This window comes from Hippopotamus amphibius, chromosome 12, assembly GCF_030028045.1.
Source record: "Hippopotamus amphibius kiboko isolate mHipAmp2 chromosome 12, mHipAmp2.hap2, whole genome shotgun sequence".
Classification (NCBI taxonomy): domain Eukaryota; kingdom Metazoa; phylum Chordata; class Mammalia; order Artiodactyla; family Hippopotamidae; genus Hippopotamus; species Hippopotamus amphibius.
In genome coordinates, this window is record NC_080197.1 from 18,371,658 (window position 1) to 18,391,447 (window position 19,790).

A 19,790-nucleotide genomic window follows, 5' to 3' on the forward strand; every position below is an offset into this window, starting at 1 on the left:
TTCTTATTGCTGCTGTGACAAATCAACAAAGACTTAGCAACTTAAAACAATACAAATGTATTCTTCTGGAGGTCAGAAGTCTAAAATAGTTCTGCAGGGCTGTGTTCCCTCTGTAGGCTCTAAGGGACAATCTGTTTATTTGCCTTTTCCAGTTTCTAGAGGCTGCCTGTATTCTCTGGCTTGTGGCTTGTTCCTCCATACTCTCCCCTTTCTGACCTGCCTCTGTCTCATGAGGACCCTTGTGAGTACATTGAGCTCACTCAGATAATTCAGGATAATCTTCCTTAACTTAATGTCAAGATCCTTAATCTCATCCACAATACTTCTTTTGCCACATAAGATAACCTGTTCACAGATTCTAGATATTAGGAGGTGGGCATCTTTGGGAGGTCATTATTTTGCCTATCACAGGAGTTTTGATTTGGGGCAGAAGATAGCAGGGGATGTGGAGGGATGTGGCCTGAACCAGCATGTGGGAGGTGAGGACAGGAATGACTTACGTGACCAATTGTGGCTGGTGGATCAGAAGGTTCATCTTGAGATTGAGAAGGGACTTCAAATGCCAGGTGCATCCTCCAGGTATGTCTACTAGACTTCTGCCCCTCTCCCCATGGGACACATCACAGAATAGTCCACGTGGAGGTAGGGTAGTCAACCACATGTGCCTTGTATTTTCAGTAGAATCTTCTGGCTCCCCAGAGCTGGAGGAATCGGACTCCCTGACTTCAGACTATACTACAAAGCTACAGTAATCAAGATAATATGGTACTGGCACAAAAATAGAAATATAGATCAGTGGAACAGGATAGAAAGCCCAAAGATAAACTATGGTCAACTAATCTATGACAAAGGAGGCAAGGGTATACAATAGAGAAAAGACAGCCTCTTCAATAAGTGGTGCTGGGAAAACTGGACAGCTACATGTAAAAGAATGAAATTAGAACACTCTAACACCATACACAAAAATAAACTCAAAATGGATTAATGACCTACATGTAAGGCCAGACACTATAAAACTCCTAGAGCAAAACATAGGAAGAGCACTCTTTGGCATAAATCACAGCAAGATCTTTTTTGACCCACCTCCTAGAGTAATGGAAATAAAAGCAAAAATAAATAAGTGGAACCTAATGAAACTTAAAAGCTTCTGCACAGCAGAGGAAACTATAAACAAGACAAAAAGACAACCCTCAGAATGGGAGAAAATATTTGCAAATGAATCAACAAAGGATTAATCTCCAGAATATATAAACAGTTCATGCAGCTCAATATCAAAAAACAACCCAATAAAAAAATGGGCAGAAGACCTAAATAAGCATCTCTCCAAAGAAGACATACAGATGGCCCAGAGGCACATGAAAAGCTGCTCAATATCACTAATTATTAGAGACATGCAAATCAAAACTACAATGAGGTATCACCTCACACCGGTTAGAATGGGCATTATCAGAAAATCTACAACCAGTAAATGCTGGAGAGGGTGTGGAGAAAAGGGAACCCTTTTGCACTGCTGGTGGGAATGTAAATTGATACAGCCACTATGGAGAACAGAATGGAGGTTCCTTGAAAAACTAAAAATAGAGTTACTATATGATCCAGCAATCCCATTGCTGGGCATATACCCAGAGAAAACCATAATTGAAAAAGACACATGCACCCCAATGTTCATTGCAGCACTATTTACAATAGCCAGGTCATGGAAGCAACCTAAATGTCCATCAACAGATGAATGGATAAAGAAGATGTGGTACATATATACAATAAAATATTACTCAGCCATAAAAAAGAATGAAATTGGAACATTTGTAGAGACATGGATGGACCTAGAGACTATCATGCAGAGTGAAGTGAGTCAGAAAGAGAAAAGCAAATATCGTATATTAACACATATATGTGGAATATAGAAAAATGGTACAAACCAACCCGTTTGCAAGGCAGAAATAGAGACACAGATGTAGAGAACAAACATAGACACCAAGCAGGGAAAGTGGGGAATTGGGGGTGTGGGGGTTGGGGTGGGATGAATTGGGAGACTGGGATTGCCATATATACACTACTAATAAGAAAAGAATATCAAATTTACACTTAAAATATATGCAGTTTATTGTATGTCAATTGTATCTCAATAAAAGTTCTAAAAAAAAAGAATCTTCTGGCTCCCTAGGGACTGGACTCAGAGTCAGACTTTCCTCCCCTTAGGGGACCAAGCCCTGTGAAGTGCTGGCTGGTCATGTTAAGCAAAACATGAACCCGTATTGATCTGTGATAGTTGGGGTTATCATTCAGCAAATATTCCCTTCCTCAACCCCCACTTCCCCACTGTGGGAGGCTCAGCCCCATTGATGTTGGGCTGGCCTAGACACTTGCTTTGACCAAAATGGTGGACATGTCCAATGCTGCACATGACATGAAGGAGGCCTTATGAGCTCTTGCATGGGTTGGCTTGGCTCTGGTGTATCCCAGGTGGAAAGAACATGCCCTGAGTAACTGCTGCCCTTTCAGCCTGGGGCCCTGGAATAAACACACATGGAGCAGATCTGAGTCCAGCCTAGATCAGACAAGCAGATGCATGAGCTCAAGAATAAATGTCTGTTGTTACACACCAGTGGCTTTGGGGGGGCTATTTGTTACACAGCAACATCCCGCTAGTATATGAGCACATATAATTTCATTTTAATCTCACAAGAATTCTCAGAGATATGGATCATTAGCTCCACTTTGGATATTATAAAACTGAGGCTCAGAAAGGATAAAAAGGTTCATTCAAGGTCATGCAGTTCATAAATAAGTTTTGATGGGCAGGAGAGAGAAAGTGTGTAAACATCAGGCACCTGAGCAAGAGTGTTTGTGTGTGGAGGGGAGATGAAGAGTGGGAAGGGCATATGACTGATGACGCTTAAGGAAAAACTTACATTGTGCAGAAGGGTAAGTTGATGTTGAAAGTTCAAGGGGAAGGATGGTGACCTCTACAGGATTCTTTTTTTTTTTTAATAAATTTATTTATTTTATTGTCTACATTGGGTCTTTGATGCTGTGAGCAGGCTTTCTCTCTAGCTGTGGCGAGGGGTGGCCTCTTCTTTCCAGTGTGTGGGCTTCTCAGAGTGGTGGCTTCTCTTATTGAGGAGCATGAGCTCTAGGCATGCGGACTTCAGTAGTTGTGGCACTCAGGCTCAGTAGTTGTGGTACATGGGCTTAGTGGCTTCTCGGCATGTGGGATCTTCCTGGCCCAGGGATCGAACCCATGTTCCTTGCACTGGCAGGTGGATTCTTAACCACTGAGCCACCAGGGAAATTTCCCTCTTCAGGATGCTAGGATTATGTCTCATAGTGTCATAGCCAGGGGCCACCTTCTATTAGAAGGGTCAGCCAGGAAACACGATATGTACATTTTAGCCCTTTCACCTTTGCTGAGAGATGCTTATGTTCACAAGTGAGTGAGGCAGATAATCAGAATCTTCTAACTTCTGTTCTCCTGCTCCTGCCCTTCTACCGCAGTTCTCTTCTTGGTGTTTTGCCACAAGGTGACTGGGATAGACAACTTTTACTTCATCATATGCTGTTTCTCCTTGCGCACATGAGTCTCCTATGAGATGCAGCAGAGAATAGGCCACCTTTCACTGACAGTGGTTTTTGTTTGAAATTCTTCCTTCAATGTAATGGTACTCTTGTACATTTCTAAAAAAAAAATAAGATAAAATGAAGTGTTGGACATCATAAGAAAGCTTGGTAGGCATTTCTGGGGCTGCTGACACAGCAGGGCTCTCCAAGGTCCAGCAGTCCTGAGTAGTGTCTACAGATTAATGTGATTCCTTGGGAGATCAAGAACGTCCTGGGGTGGGGGATTCTCCGTTGTGGGCAGCCTCCACTTTCAAAGACCTCAGATCCCAGTATAAAAAGCTTAACTCTCCAACTGGAAGGGAAGGTAGTTATTCTGGAAGAGGGGCTATTGGAGTCCAATCAGGAGGTATTACTTTTGTTTGTTTATTTTATACATTCTGGAAATAATTTGATTTACATTACAAGTGGCTTCTAACCAGCATCACAGTGAAGGAAGATTAGCAGCACTAAGGACCATTTCCTAATTCCAGGGCCCACGTTGTTCTCAGTCAGACTGTGTGTCCCAAGGAGAGGCGCTGTTCAGAGTGCTAATACCTCACCTGGGCTCAGCACTAGGGGCTTTGGACCATCAGAGAGGTTTCAGGTTTTATTCCTTCTCCAGCTTTTTTTTCCCTTTCCCTTTTCCTTTTTTTTTTTTTTTTTTAAATGGACAAGGGGACTTGCCATGAACTAAGCGTAAATTGAAGTGAAGCCCATAAGATGCTATGGGCTTGCCTTCTCCCCCCATCCCACCATGAAACTCTTTCTTTCTCTGGAAACTGAAACCATGTAATTTAGAAATTGCTTCTCTCTTTTCAACCCAGTTTCCTCTGCCACAAAAATAATTTTTAAACATTCTAAAGCTTTTATTTCCAGACTTCAATCTGGTGCCGGTGTCCATTTAATTCTTCCTGGCGTTTGAACACCTGAGCTGTTGATGTGGTAGGAGGTGTGGCCGGCCACTGTGCTCCTTGCTCAGCAACTGGCTAGGTAGCTACATCTGGATGGGGCAGAGAGAGAAGAGCCAGGTCTCAGCCAGAGCTGGGAAGCAGAGGGCAGTCAGCTAGAAGATCAGATTTGTAGGCAGGGGGTACCAAAGCGGGATGGAACATGGGGAGAGGAAGGCGGGGGACACAGAATGATCAAGTTCAGTCATTGGGGTCCTGCGTCTAGATCAGTCGAGGTCGAATTCAGAGCTCCATCACAACACTTACTTTAACAGAGAGGATTGCCTGTTATGAGTTGTTAACTAGTGTGGTTCTCAAACTGTGCTGAGGCAGCCCAGGCCGCCGCAGTGAACTCACAAAGGTGCCTCAGGAGGGCTTTTAGAATTTCAATTTTGAATGATCACGAAAAAACAGGGTCATCTGTCAGACATTGTACAAACTACTAAGCTGAGGTGATCCATGGTTTCAACATTAGATTGGGCTACATTCCTTTTGGTGACATCATATCTTTGCACAGCTTGGCTTCCTCTTGTTACTGAGGGGAAAAGGAAGTATTGCAGAAAAATCAACATGGGGCAGGCAACAAGAGCAGCGATTTTTAAAAATATTTAATTAATTAATTACTTTGGTTGCACGGGGTCTTAGTTGTGTCAGGCAGGCTCCTTAGTTGCAACTTGAGGGCTCCTTAGTTGCTGCTCGCCAACTCTTTAGTTGTGGCACGTGGGCTCCTTAGTTGTGGCCTGCAGGCTCCTTAGTTGCAGCATGCAAACACTTAGTTGCAGCAGGCATGTGGGATTCAGTTCCCTGACCAGGGATCAAACCCGGGCTTCCTGCATTGGAAGCGCAGTCTTAACCACTGCACCACCAGGGAAGTCCCAAGGGCAGCAATTCTTAATCTGAATCCAAAGTTTGAGAAATTGTGCAGGGCTTGACAGATGCACGTATCCCATTAGTAAGTAACTGGTTATTTAAGAATGGAATTAGGGACTTCCTAGGTGGCGCTGTGGTTAAGAATCTGCCTGCCAGTGCAGGGGACACAGGTTTGATCCCTGCTCCAGGAAGATCCCACATGCCATGGAGCAACTAAGCTCATGGGCCACAACTATTGAGCTTGCACTCTAGAGCCCATGAGCACAACTATTGAGCCCGTGTGCCGCAACTACTGAAGCCCGCATGCCTAGAGCCTGTGCTCCACAACAAGAGAAGCCACCACACTGAAGAGCCCGTGCACCACAACAAAGAGTAGCCTCTGTTTGCCACAACTAGAGAAAGCCTGTGTGCAGCAATAAAGACACAACACAGCCAATAAATAAATTTTAAAAAGTGGAATTAAAATATTTTTTCTTTTGATATGTGTGTATTGCTTTCTCAAACCACTATTAAGTGATTAGACTGTAAATGCTTATTAAGTTGTTTGGACTAACTAATACATGAAACTGTTAGGTATTTCTTTGGTTAGGCACTCTGGTGAAAAAACACCAAGGTCACCAGGAAAGTTTGGAAGCCTCCGGTTAACTATATAAAAAGAACTGGCTGGGAAACTAGAAAGGTAAAAAGAGAACATGAAAGTATTATACCAATATAGCAACTGTAGGAGCAGGTACCGCTGGGGCTGGTGGAGCAAGAGAATACACTGGAATTAGAAGCATTGTAAAAATTGGAAGAGGGAGCTCTTTTTGGCTGGTGCTGGTGTCTCTGAGGTTCTGCAGTGAAGCTTGCTCTTTAAGTGTTGGAGAAACTGCAAACTAGATCCAACTGCTGTGACAGAATGAACTTCCCCCGGGTGAAGAAGTGATATTGGAGTGATGCCCACGGGAACAGAAAGCACTCTCTTCTTCCTCCTAGAGCCTTGCAGGCTCCCTCTATCGCCCCCTACCGGAAGAGACTAGCAGAGAGCCAGGTAACGGAGCAGAGATGTGATCTATGGAATACCAGCCCCAGCATCATGACACAGGGCACAGAAGGCATGTTGGAGCCCAGAGACAATGGCTTAATAACTATCCCAGGGCCCTTGGATTGCAGCTGTCATGCTCACCCTGGGCCTGAGGTCCATGGCCCCCAGCCAATAGGTTGCCTCTTGAACCTGGGCTGTATCTGACTCTTGGCTCCCCATCTACACCCCAAGCTGCTGAACTGTAGAGCATACAGGATAGGGCTGTTGCACCAGCCCTGGTTTTACCCTGTGTTACATTCCAACCAAGTTCACTCATTCGTTCAGTGGGGATGTGGAGCAGGACACCTAACGCAATGATGGGAAAGATAAGCATTTGAGAGAAGGCTTTTCCAGAACAACTTAGGTTCACAGAATGAATGGAAGCTGGGAGAGAGGAGTGACTAGAGAGAGGAGGGAAGGGTGATAACATTCGGTCAACATGTCAGCTCCACAGAAGCATCTTCCTGACCATCATACCTACAGACCCTAATGGCCATTTTTCTCCAGCCTACCACCATCGCTTCCCTTCAGAACACTTGTGACAACGTGCAGTTTTGTCAGCTTGCATGTTGGACTGTCATTATGATTGTTTCACTCTCTCCCCCACCAGATGTTAAGCTCCAGGGTGGCAGGGACCATGTCTGTTCTTATTAATGCTTTGTCCCCAGCACCTAGCCTGCCATTCCATAGGTGCTCAATAACTATTTCAAACTAAGCCGTATCCAGGGAAAGAGTAAGAACTTTAGTGTAATGAGAGAGGAAAAATAAAGAAAGATCAAGGATGGGACTTTCCTGGTGGTCCAGTGGTTAAGAATCCTCCTTCTAATGCAGAGGACGCAGATTTAATCTCAGGTCAGGGAACTGGGATTCCCACATGCTGCAGCGTACCTGAGCCCTCATGCCACAACTAGAGAGAAGCCTGTGTGCTACAACAAAAGAGCCCACTTTTGTGCTGCATCGAAGACCCAACATAGCCAAATAAATAAATAAATATTTTTAAAAAAAAGGAAAGATCAAGGAGCTGGTAGCAGGGCCTGAAATCAAAGTGAAGTTTTAGATCCACGCTTCCCTGCACCCCCTAATCTCCCTTCCCTGCTTGACTTTTCTCTAGAGCACTTACTACCATCTGATATTCTAATATTCTGATTACCTCATATATTATTTAATCTCCCACTCCCCATAACAACATAAGGCCCTTAAGAGCAGAGAGGATTTTTGTCTGTTTGGTTCACTCCTCTGTCTAGTGTAGTGCCTGGTACATGGTAGGAACTCAAAACTATTTATTAAAAGAATGAATTTGTCCAGTGCTTAACTTTTGGCAAAGAATGCTTGTGTCACTCTGTTACAACTATCTTAGTTGCTGTTGTCACTTCTTAGAACTGATAGGAGGGACCATTACTATAACGTGTAACACTCAGCCTGGCCTGACACATCACTGCGTGGAGTGTGCATTTGTGGTGAGAAGCAGGGGACTGCTGCTCCTGTGACGTGTCCATTTGTGCAGCAGAATCTTGATGGCCATTTGCTCCTTTATTTTTGCATCTTGGGCTTTAAATGTGCTGACTCTTCTGCTTGGGGCTTAACCTTCCCACTCTCTGCTCTACGTTCCCCGTGCCCCCACACCTTGTCCCTTTACCTGGTTAAATCCTATCCATTGTTTGCACAAGGCCCCCTCCTTCAGGACAGCCTTCTTGGCCTCTAGACTCCACATTACACTGTTGGTGATTTACTCTCAAATATTTACCAATGGAATGTTATGGATGAGTTACAGGTTAAGCTATAATCCAGTACCGCCAGCCTTCCCATCAAGACCATACTGGTCAGGGACAGTCCCCTGGTATTCTGATCAAGAAGCCCCTACTCCAGAGACAATGCTGCATCTCCCAGGTGTTTCTGATACCATGTCTGGATCCACAGTCTTCATTTTGCTAATCAGTACATGCAATGCCAGAAATTGATTGTTGTGGTTGAAATCAGGGACCTGTCAAATAGCATAAGTATTGTAAATGGACTCTAATTAGTGAAATTGAAAGTATTCAAAATATGTGGGTTGGCCAAAATATTGTGAAAGTGTTTTCCAAATGTACATAATGCAGGAGAACTCAGTAAGACCTCTAGCTCTTAGCCTTAGGGATGGTGTTCAAGCCTTGATTCCTAAACAGTCCTGTGTCACCTATTGAAGGAGAAGGATTCCTGGTTACCTGATGTGTCAGTAATGGTAATCAATCTGCCCCTAGACCAGCAGTAGGCAAAGTACAGCCCATAGCCTTGGCTATTTTTTTTTCTCATGGAAAGGCATTCTGTTTTAAATATAGCAACGTGTACATGTCAATCCCAAACTCGCAATTTATCCCTATTTTTGTAAATAAGCTTTCACTGAGACATAGCCATGCCCACTTGTCTACACACTGTGTCTTTGCATTACAACAGCAGAGACAAATAGCTGCAACAGAGACTGTCTGACCCACAAAGTTTAAAATATTCACTATCCAGCCCTTTACCAAAAACAAACAAAAAAACATTTGTCAACTCCTACCTGCGAATACTGTCATAACTGCCTTAAATGAACCTATGTGCAAGATAGGAACCAAAACACCTAAAAAGACTAAAACAGGTTGCTGGGGCTTCATTGAGCTTAATGGAATGGATTGTAGGACCTGTTTTGTGCTTGCTTGCTAGCTAATAAACACTTGTGTAATAAATGCTCATCTGTGTAGTAGAATTTGGCCTGAGACTCGCTTTTATTATAACCTAATAATGCAGTTATGGAGGGAATCATTAACTTTAACTCACCTCGGATTTCTTTGGTGGCTTCTTGTTTCTATGAAAAAGATATGTAAGGTTGTGCACAAGTCATGATTAAATTGGCTGAGACGAGTTTCCAGCGCGAGGCTGTGTCCTTCTGACATGTGTTGCTTGGAAGCCTGGCACTTTCCCTGCAGAGGCTCCATCAGGCTTCATCATTTCCTCCTTCACAATTGTTGTGTCTGCCTCCCCCTCTAGAGCATGAATCTCGTGAAGGCTACAAAGTATCTGTCTCCTTCCCCTGCATCCCTAATGCCTGTTCCATCTCAGAGGTCCAAGACCTTTCCTTTGTAGAAAGGGAAGAATAGATGGAGCGATATCTCAACATGCATTGATGGAACCTTGCTAACCCCAGACTACAGTTGATTAAAAAGCATGAACCCAGCAGTCAGCTGGACTGAGAACGAGGCCAGGGGACCACAGTAAGCTGCAGGACTCCTATTTTATCTCAGTGGCTCTCCTGCCTTGCCCCCCCCCCCCTTTTGGAAGTGGGAGCTGCATTTAAGGCTGTGTCAAGTACCATCTGGGGGCTTCGTGGGCACTGTCTCCTTAATTCACCTTATACCCCAAAAGGCAGGAGTACCATCCCTGTGTTACACATGAGAAAAATGAGGCAAAGACACAGATGAGACAAGTGACTTGCTTTAGTTCCAGGTGATGACAGAGCCAACGTTCTTATTACCATGTCATGGTGTCTCCCCTCTCAAGAGTATTTTTTCAGTAGTGGGTAAGCCAGTGAACATGTGAATGCCATACCTTCTCTATGACGTCGCTGCAAGAGGGTGACAACCAAGTGATCTCTCACGAGGTAACATGTTCTAGCTTCGGATGATTCTAGTGGTTGGGGTAGGTAGGACCCAGTGACCCTGGGTAGCGAGGGTACCAGTATCCCTAAGTGAAGCCTCTGGATTCCTGTCCTTGTCTACCTTCATAAGGATGACAATAAATTAGAGGAGGTGGCAGAAAGGAAGCAAGAGAGTAGGTTTGGATGATGCTGAAAGAAGATGGATTTTAATTTTGTTCCTTTTACCTTTTCTCCTTTTGTGTATCATTTCCATGCAGAAATTGCAAATTAATGGTCACATCGAACTATCTGTCAGTGTATTACTGCTCTTGCAGTATCAAATTATGTTGGCAATAATGTTTCCAGCTGCCTAGGACTCCATTGCAATTTAATTTGAAAGGAACTCAAATTGCATCTCCAAATGGATAAAAAATTAATTTTACAGACAAGCTATCCACCTCCGCATTTTCAGCCCCATGCCCCAAATTATCTCAATTTAGGTTCAACTTTGAACAGTACATATGTTACAGCCAGCTCCACATGCAGAGATGAATACATAGAAAATTCATGAATTGGAAATCTGCTTTGCTGCTCCTTTTTTTAATAAGATGCTCTGCCTTGATTAAGGTCATTAGGAGATTCTACAGCTATTGCCTTTGACAGCAGGGATGGAGGCTGGGTCCCTATAAAACAAAAGACGCTGGAATTCTAACTTACCCACATGATTACCTTAACAATTGGAGTGTAGCGAGAGGCCTGATTCACCTCTCTGCTTACTGCATTTCCTCTGCAGGATGTTAGGGCCTTGATTCTCCTTTGGTCTTCAGTCATCCCCTGCTTTCTGTGTTCACTCATTCTTCATTTATTAATCAGCTATATGTCCTGTTTTAAAAAATGAAGAGACCTAAGTGCTCCCAGGTTAGCAGGGGAGGTAAGCATGAACCAAATATCCACATAACTAATCTGCAATTTGATAAGGACTAGGGAAGACATGTTAAAGAAAACAGGTGATAATTCATTCTGCCTGGGCAAGAAAGGCTTTTAGAGAAAGTTACGAAGAAAAGGTGGCATCGGAGCCCGGCCATGAATGTATTGAATGGGGATTTGCCAGTGACAACCCAAGCAGAGGGAAGTGTGGAGGTGCAGAGGAATTCAGGATGCAGCACTCTGCTTTAGGGATGTAGGGTTCAAAGAGTGAGCAGTGGGAAATGAAGGAGGGAATTTGGAGGTGGGAGGGTACAAGTTGCAGGTTGGGCTCTGGTATTAGATTGAAAATGGTACCTCAGGAGGAAATTGTGCTTTAGTAAGATCTAACATGGGATGAGGAGAAGTGATCAGAGGTGAGGAGGTCCACCCTGCCTTCCAGAGGCAGCTTCAGAATAAAGAAGTTTCTGAAGATATCAGTCAATCGCACACACACATACACACCTGTCCCTAACATATGTAAGAACACAAATGAGTCTGGGGCAAGATACATGCAGAGACCTGTGGCCTCATTCCTTCTCCTTTCACCTGACTCCATCCCTCCCTGCAAAGGTCTGCTCCTCCAAACAGCCATGCTTTGGTCACCCCTTGGGCCTAGGGGTACATACATGGAATATGGTCTGACCTTGGATGGCCAAACCAAGGGAAGAGGTTCACACAAACCCTGGAAGTAAGTTTGGAATCACTGGGACAAGGGAATTCTGGGGTGTCAGGTGTCTGGAGCCTGGTCCAGAATGGGGAGCACAGAGACCAGAGAGACACACTGGCCCATTAACTCTTGCTCCAGGCAGAGGGCAGAGTCTGTAGACGGCTGGAGTCCACGCAGGGCTCGGGACAGGGCCCCCACTGCCAAGTCTATGGGCATAGAGGCAGTGAACCCAGAGGCCAAACCACTTTGCTTTTCCATCAGAGGAAGACTTTCCAGCTTCCCAGATAAGCCACACTCTTTTCCCACTGTTTGCCTTCTCAGTGGCCTGTAGGCTGTTATTCAAGAAGGTCATATGGACGGAGCCTATCTGGAGGCAGAAACCAGAGGCTCCAGGCTTGGACATATTTACACGAGGGGTGTAAATTCAACAAACCCGTCTCCACTGCACACACAGGGCTGTCTCAGCAATTTCCAACTTGTTTGTACCAACCGGAATGTAAACCTGAGACTCTCCCTGCTGTAGGCAATTACCAGAACAGAAGCTGGGTTTGACATCTGCGGTTCAGGGAGGTTAGATCGAAAGCCTGAATGCCTCTATTATGCAATTTGAAAACTAGCTTCCATCGTGTGAGATTTCAGGACATTCTCTTGCTTGAATGGAAAAATAGATAAATTCACGTTAAAGACTCGGTGATGTGCTTGCAGGGGACAGGACAGGAGACTGTGGAGTCAGGGGGTGTCCAAGCTCAGTTCTTAAAAACAGGTCACCATCTGTTCATCTTGGTTTAACCAACATGAGCTGGCCCCTCGACAGACTCGGTGCCACGTGCTGGTGTTGCTGGACAAATAGCACATGGTCCCTTGCAGCCTGGGAGGAGTGATGGATGAAGGAACAAGCAATTCCTAGAAAGCGTGACAGATGCCGAGTGGGCTGGACATCTGTGCAGAGTGCCGTGGGAGTCTAGAGCTGGGGACTTAGCTGTGCGGCCCTGGGTAAGTCACAAGCCTTCGTTGGCCTCCATTCCCTATGGTGGATAGCTATTTTCAGCACGCGACTGCCCAGCCCGTATTAACTGCTTAATAAATAGCCACTGTCTTGGCCTTTCTTGAATGGAAGTTCTCGAATTTACAGAACACTTTCACTCACGTGTATCTAACCCACAGGGCCACCAGAGGTCTTGTCTTTTGTACGTGAACTGAGGTTTCCTTGAACCTCTTGATTCCATAGCCTGAGAAAGCCCCAGATCATCTCTCAAGGTGTCAGTAACACACATGGACATATTTTCCAAGTTCCCTTTGCCTCTGGTCCCTTTATTCCCATGTGGCATCTTATTTAGCCTGAGCAAGGCATTCAGATCTCAGAAGCCACAGGAAATCCAATCACAGCCAATTGTTTTGTGGTATTTTGAGGACCTTGTTGAAGACTAGGAGTCACATGAGAATAGTCCCATTGGGCTCCACCCAAAAACACATCGTCTTATTCACCCCCATCCTCTCCTGTTCAATCCTAGCAACGAGTGAGTTCATTTTTCTCTTCCTCTAAAGACTAAGCACCGCTGATCCCGAAGCCCTAGGAATGCAGCTTCTGCTCCAAACAAGCTTCTTAAGGCATTTCTCCAAGAAAGGCCATTCTCTCTAAGACAAATGCCCACTGATAGGCAGAGGCAATTTTCTCTCTCTCTTTACAGTTCGTTTTATACTCATTAACAGCCCTCTGAGATTAGCGCAATGATTTCTACTTTATAGACGAGGAAGTGGAGGCTCAGAGATGAAGTGCCCTTGCCCAAGGTCACACAGCTAGTGAGCACCAGAGTCGGGCTTCAAGCTGTGCTCTGCCTGGCTCCACTGTTCCCTGTGGCCTGTCTGATGACAGTCACACCTGCCTCAGAGGGAGCAAGTGACATCTCCTGTGGCCTGACCTTCCCGCTCTGGGAGGGAGTCTCTTTGCTCTGTGGCAGGCTTGCAACATCCCTTGCCTTCTTTGAAAAGGTGCCCCCATCTGCTCCTTCCTTGAAGAGCAGCAGAAAGGTGTTTATATATATACACCTTCACAGGTGGGCTGTAGGGAGAATACTCCAATGGCTGGAGGTCAGGGGTGGGAAGACAGGCCAGTAGCACCAAAAGTGATGAAGTCCTCATGTCACCCCCCCCCACCCCCACCCCAGCAGGCCCCAGGCTCTGAGGACCAAGCCACTGCTGCCTTACAGTTCTCGGCTTTCTCCCAACGTGTGCCCCTGGCCTCCCTAGATTCCTGATGGCTGTGACATGTTTCATGTTTATATTCTTCCCTTGATATCAGAGCACAGAGAAAACACGGAGGCACTGGACCCTCAGAGACTTCAGATCTAAGCTGTGCCACTCACTCTGTGGCTTTGGGCCCATTATGTCATCTCCCAGAACTTTGGTTCCTGCTAGGACAAGGCTAGTGATGCTTTCCTCACAGGTTGTGGTGATATTTACAAACTAGAGCATCCATTCAACTGATAACTTACCCAGGTCTTCCTCTGCACAAGGCCTTCCCCTGGGCTGGGGAGATGAACAGAGAGGACCCTTGCTTTCCAAGAGCTTACCTTCTAGTGCACAAAGACAATTTTTTACAAGCCATCGCACTGAACTTGCCTCTTGCCAGCCTATACAAATTCCTGGACCTCTCTGACCTTAGTTTATTCATCCTTAAAGTGAGAATGGCAGTCAGTCCCTCCCTTACGGGGTCACAGATGATGCAGATGATAGAATCCAGCACTGTGACTGTTGGCCATCAAGGCTGTTTTGTTTTTCTTGTTTTGTTGGTGTTTGAAGGGCCTGTTGGGGATACCCAAATGTGTACTTAACGTGGACTGTGGTGTATCTTAAGATATTTGACAAAAGTGGGGTCATAGCCTTGGACTTTAAAGGGTCTTAAAGGTTCCTATTCCTGTTCTCACGCTCTAACAAGATGAAACAAGAAAGCGTGAGGGCGACCCTCGTGCTAGATGGAGCTCGGGGTCAGTTTTGAAGGCACACCCAGATGAGGAGTGTCAGTGAGGTTCTGAGCAGGGTGGGTGGCCTTCCTGCCTGGAGTGTTATGGCATCGGGACAAACAGAAAGACTCCTGCTAGGCAGCGCTTGTGGGGATGCTCAGGACTTCTCAGGCAAGCAGCATCTGGTTGTCCCTCTGCCTGTAATTTGTCCTCATGTGAAGCCAGCCGCAGCAGCAGCCACACCAGACTGTAACTCCCCAACTCTGGGGATGGCCCTTCTCACCTTCCCATCCACGTGGGCACCACACAGCGGCCCTTCAGCAGCTCTCATTCAGTGTCACCCATTTGCCTTTGGCACAAGGGCTCTCCTTTACACAAAGGGCCCGTGGACATGAGTAATTGGGCTGTAAGAGTGACATGAACTCAGTAGTTGAGCAGGGCCAGGCTGCCCACTCTCCCCAGCAGTGCCTGAGGGGTCTGGGCTGGCTCACTGGGCTTCATGACATTTATTTCTAGGCATCCTTCTCCAAAGAGGACCACTTCGAAGTGTGTTCCTTGGTAAGGCTCTGACACAAGTCACAGGGACGAATCAGGGGACTCAGCTCCTTCAAGACCACCCTCTCTTTTTCTTGCTGCATTGGCACTGAAGCAGCCTTACCCCTAAAATGCTTTGAGGGGACCAGAGAGATGATGGAGTCCATCATTTTGCATAAGGATGCTAAGCAGTGCTGCTACTCACAGGGCATTCAGGGTAGATGCAGCATATGAAGGCTTATTATTATTTTTAATACTATTCCTCTTCTTGCAAAAGAAAAACTGCTGAATATTGAGTACTTAAATTCCAGGTGTAATTCTAACTGCTTTGCAAACAGCATCTCGTTTAACTACGCCCCACCCCCACCCCACGAAGGTAGCTAGTATTGTTATCTCCATTTTACAAATGAAATATAAAGTGGACCCAAAGAGATTATATAACATGGTAAAGCCCTGTAGGTAGCACGGGGGGTGGGGGGTGGAATCCACGGATTAAATCTCTAGCCTGTGCTTAACTACTCCCAGCGAAGAGAATGACAGAACTTATGGGGAATGCCGATCATAAAAGAGGTTATGTTTCTATCGTAACAAATGCCTAAACCTTACAGAATGAGCCTTACAGGTGGGGATTAAAAAAAGAAAAGTTTTGTTTGTTATTGTCTGTTTTGCACAAAAACATGTATTTAATTTGTGTAAAGTGTAAATAGAATATTCGTAATAAAATAAACATAGCCAATGTCATATAAGGGTCTGGGACCAAGATCAGTAGGGAGGGGTGGAATGGGAGACAGCACTAGGGTGAGAAGGCATGATCAAATCTGTTTTATTTTATTTTAATTAAAGAATAGTTGAGTTACAATGCTGTATTAGTTTCCGGTGTACAACAAAGTGATTCAGTTATACACATTCTTTTTCATATTCTTTTCCATTATGGTTTATTATAAGATATTGAATATAGTTCCCTGTGCTATAGAGTAAGACCTTGTTGTTTCTATGTATACTAGTTTGCATCTGCTAATCCCAAACTCCCAGTCCTTCCCTCCCCAAGCCCCCCTTCTCCTTGGCAACCACAAGTCTGTTCTCTATGTCTGTGAGTCCGTTTCTGTTTCATAGATAAGTTCATTTGTGTCGTATTTTAGATTCCACCTATAAATGATATCGTATGGTATTTGTTTTTCTGACTTAATGTTGCTTAGTATGATAATCTCTGGGTCCATCCATGTAGCTGCAAATGACATTCTTTTTTATGGCTAAGGAATATTCCATCGTACATCTTCTTTATCCATCCCTCTGTCAATGGACGTTTAGGTTGCTTCCATGTCTTGGCTCTTGTAAATAGTGCCGCTGTGAACATAGGGGTGCGTGTATCTTTTTGAATTATAGTTTGTCTGGATATATGCCTAGGACTGGGATTGCTGGATCAGATCTGTTTTTAGAACGATGCCTGCAGGGGCCTGTTTGGAAAAAAGTGGAGAGGAGAGAAGGAAGTGTTGAGGGCTGTCGTGGGAGGCTACGAAAGGATGAGTTGGGTTGTCGGTAAAAGGAAGGGAAATTCCAAGGCATTGTCAGTGGGTCACAGTGACCTGTTGAGGATGCTGCATGTTGAAGATGCAGTTTGATTTCCAGCCTGTGCACGCAGGTAAAGTGAACTGAAGAGAGGGGGCTGGTTTCTGAAGGGGAGGGGATGTGGCCATATGAAATGTCAAGAAATAGATCAGAACTCCAGCATCCTTCTCAATTAGGACTTCCCCAAAGAGTTGTGTGTGTTGCTGGTGGTACACAACGTAGTTTTTGGTGGAACCCTGATGAACCTTGACAATTTCAACAACCTTGCATTTTTTTAAATGGTTAACATTTATTTATGGCAAGTGATTCAGGTTTTCCCTTTAAGTAGTTATGTTTTCTTTTAGATAGCTGTATTTAAATATGAAGGAGTTTGATTTGCAGAAAAATGTTAATTAAATTATGCTCTAGGTGGTAAAATCAGGAAGGCAGTGCCTGAGTGATTGGGATGGTTTGAAGAGCTGTTCTCCCCTGTTTTAGCAGAGCCCCCACCCCACCTTCCCGACAGCTTCCTCAGAGCCCTGTGTCTTGCATGCGTGTCTTACAGACCCCGTGCACGGCCCGCAGAATGTGGAGATCGTGGATATCCGAGCCCGGCAGCTGACCCTGCAGTGGGAGCCCTTCGGCTATGCAGTGACCCGCTGCCACAGCTACAACCTCACAGTGCAGTACCAGTACGTGTTCAACCAGCAGCAGTACGAGGCCGAGGAGCTCATTCAGACCTCCTCCCACTACACCCTGAGGGGCCTGCGCCCTTTCATGACCATCCGGCTGCGGCTGCTGCTGTCCAACCCCGAGGGCCGGATGGAGAGTGAGGAGCTGGTGGTGCAGACGGAGGAGGATGGTAAGTGAGGGAGTGGGCGTGCTCCCTCGGGAACAGGGAGTACAGGACCAGCTCAGGGGGCCATGCTGAGCGGTTATGAGGTTTTATTCTTCTTGCATCTTTCATCTCCCCATGGGTACTTCAGCCTCTTTTCTAATCTCTTTAATAAAGCACCTCACAGGCTATGCAGGGCACAACTCCAGGGGGCACTGTCCCCCTAGACAATGGCATCTCTGCCACAGACACCCGCTCATGTTTGACCTTTCTATGTCCCCATCCCTCTTCTCACTGTATACCACCTGCTGTGCCAATGTTTAACCACACTGATGCCTCCTGAAAGTGAAGATGTATATTGATCATATTGTTTAAGCATGTTGAGTTTGGGAGTCAGGTGGCTCTGGATTCTGTAAGAATTAGGAATACACCTAAAGAGCTTGGCACACACATCGAATGCACCCAGAACCAGATATTCACCTGAATGTCCTACAGACATCTCAAAAATGAACTGTCTCCTCTTGTATACTGACTTCTCTCCTTGTGTTCCTCATGTCAATGAACCGCATCTACTGAGTAAAGATAAAGGCCTGAAGTCAGCCTGGGTACCTCCATTTCTCGCCCCCCCATCCCCCACCTCCATGCCTGCAGGGTTCTGATGAGTGTGCCCTCTGCAGTTTATTTCCCAGCATGCCTCCTTAGGCTCTAGGAAGAGAGCCATGTATACTTTCTAGAACACATCACTCTTCCCACCCCTGTATCCTTGCCCATCTGTGTCTCCTGCTTGGAATGACCTCTCCCTCCACATTTGTGGGACAAACTACCTGTAATCTTTCAAGTCTTTGCTCATGCGCTCCTTCCTCCAGGAAGCTTTCCCTGAGTGCCCCAAGCCAACTTGGGTGTTCTTTCTCAGACTCCTGCGTATTTTGCATGTAACTCGACCACAGCGGTTATGTTACTTATGGTAGGACAGAACTTGCTGGTTCTAGGACTTATCTGAGAAACACTTCTCTGTGGCCATATTTCAGTTTTCCAGACAGTTTCTGGCCTTGGGGGATGGGGAGTGGGGGTGTCTTTACTTAGTTTCCTGGCATTAGACTCTGAAATGTAGATTGATCTGCAAATGATTGATTAAGGAATATTTCCCAGGGGAGACTAGGAAGGGAGTGAGGGAAGCAGGACAGGGGAGAGGAGGAAGCCCAGGTACAGCCTCAGGCCAAATCCAGGGGGCTATGACCTGGGCCTGCAGGAGAACTCCACAGGGCAGGTTACGTATCACTCTTGTTTCACATCAGGGGAAGGAGCTGCCATCCGATGGTTAGGTCTGGAATGGGGAGGGAGGATTGGGAAGTAAATTTTCAGGAACCTTTGGCTTTCTACACATGCAAACAAAAAGTCGAAGGTACAAAAACGGTATAAAGTGATTAGAAGGGATCTGGGCCGAGCTCTGTCGTTGTTACTACGTGAGGCAAATTCTCACACTTGACTCAAAGCAAAGCCTCTGCCCTGGCAGTCCTGTCTAGTACTCTTACTTCATATAAGCAAGTCCAGGGACCCCTGAGTGATGGTCCCTGGTGAAATCCGGACCCACATCCTCCGCTGCAAAGTCCCATGAAGAGGCAGAGGAAAGAGCTCCAGCCTCTTCTCACCTTGTCCGCCAATTCTCACATTCCACCGTCCCATCCTAGACCTGCAAGTTTCATCAAACCCACCTTCAGGACAAACCCTTCCCAATCCCCTTTAAATTCATCCTCGCAGCCACTCTCTTTGCAGCCCCTCTAAACTGTGCTTCTAGGTAGCACCAGTGGTGGGGACTTAGCCTTTGTCACCTTGTTCTCCCATCTTCCTGTCTTGCAATGAACCTCGATCTTCTGTGGGTACAGCTATCCCCTGGACCAGCTTCTCCAGAAGATCTGAGCGCCCTGCTTCCTGTGAGCCCATTCCCATCCAACCTCCAACAGATGGGGTCAGGCATCTCATCTTGGCTTCATTCTGCAGCCCAGGAGCTGTGGCCCTGGATTTAGCTTCTGATGAAGCTGCCAAAACTTTTCCTAGATCTGGCTCCATTGTTTCAAACATGTACAGCCCCTTCCTCCAGCAGGTAGAATAATGCAGAGAAGGCAGACTCTGGAGCCAGATACGCCTGGAGTAAGTTGCTTAACCTCTCAGTGCCTTGATTCCTCATTTATAAAAATGGAGATAAATCAGGAATTTCAG

General features: G+C 45.8%; 1 protein-coding gene across 1 annotated transcript in view; it reads left to right on the plus strand.

Annotated features, from left to right (window-relative positions):
* PTPRT (protein tyrosine phosphatase receptor type T) overlaps nucleotides 1–19,790 on the plus strand; it is a 1,046,874-nt gene that overhangs the window by 645,657 nt on the left and 381,427 nt on the right. The window contains exon 8 of the mRNA XM_057701613.1: nucleotides 17,304–17,600. Coding sequence (XP_057557596.1) covers nucleotides 17,304–17,600 — 297 coding nt within the window. The remainder of the gene's footprint in view (nucleotides 1–17,303; nucleotides 17,601–19,790) is intronic.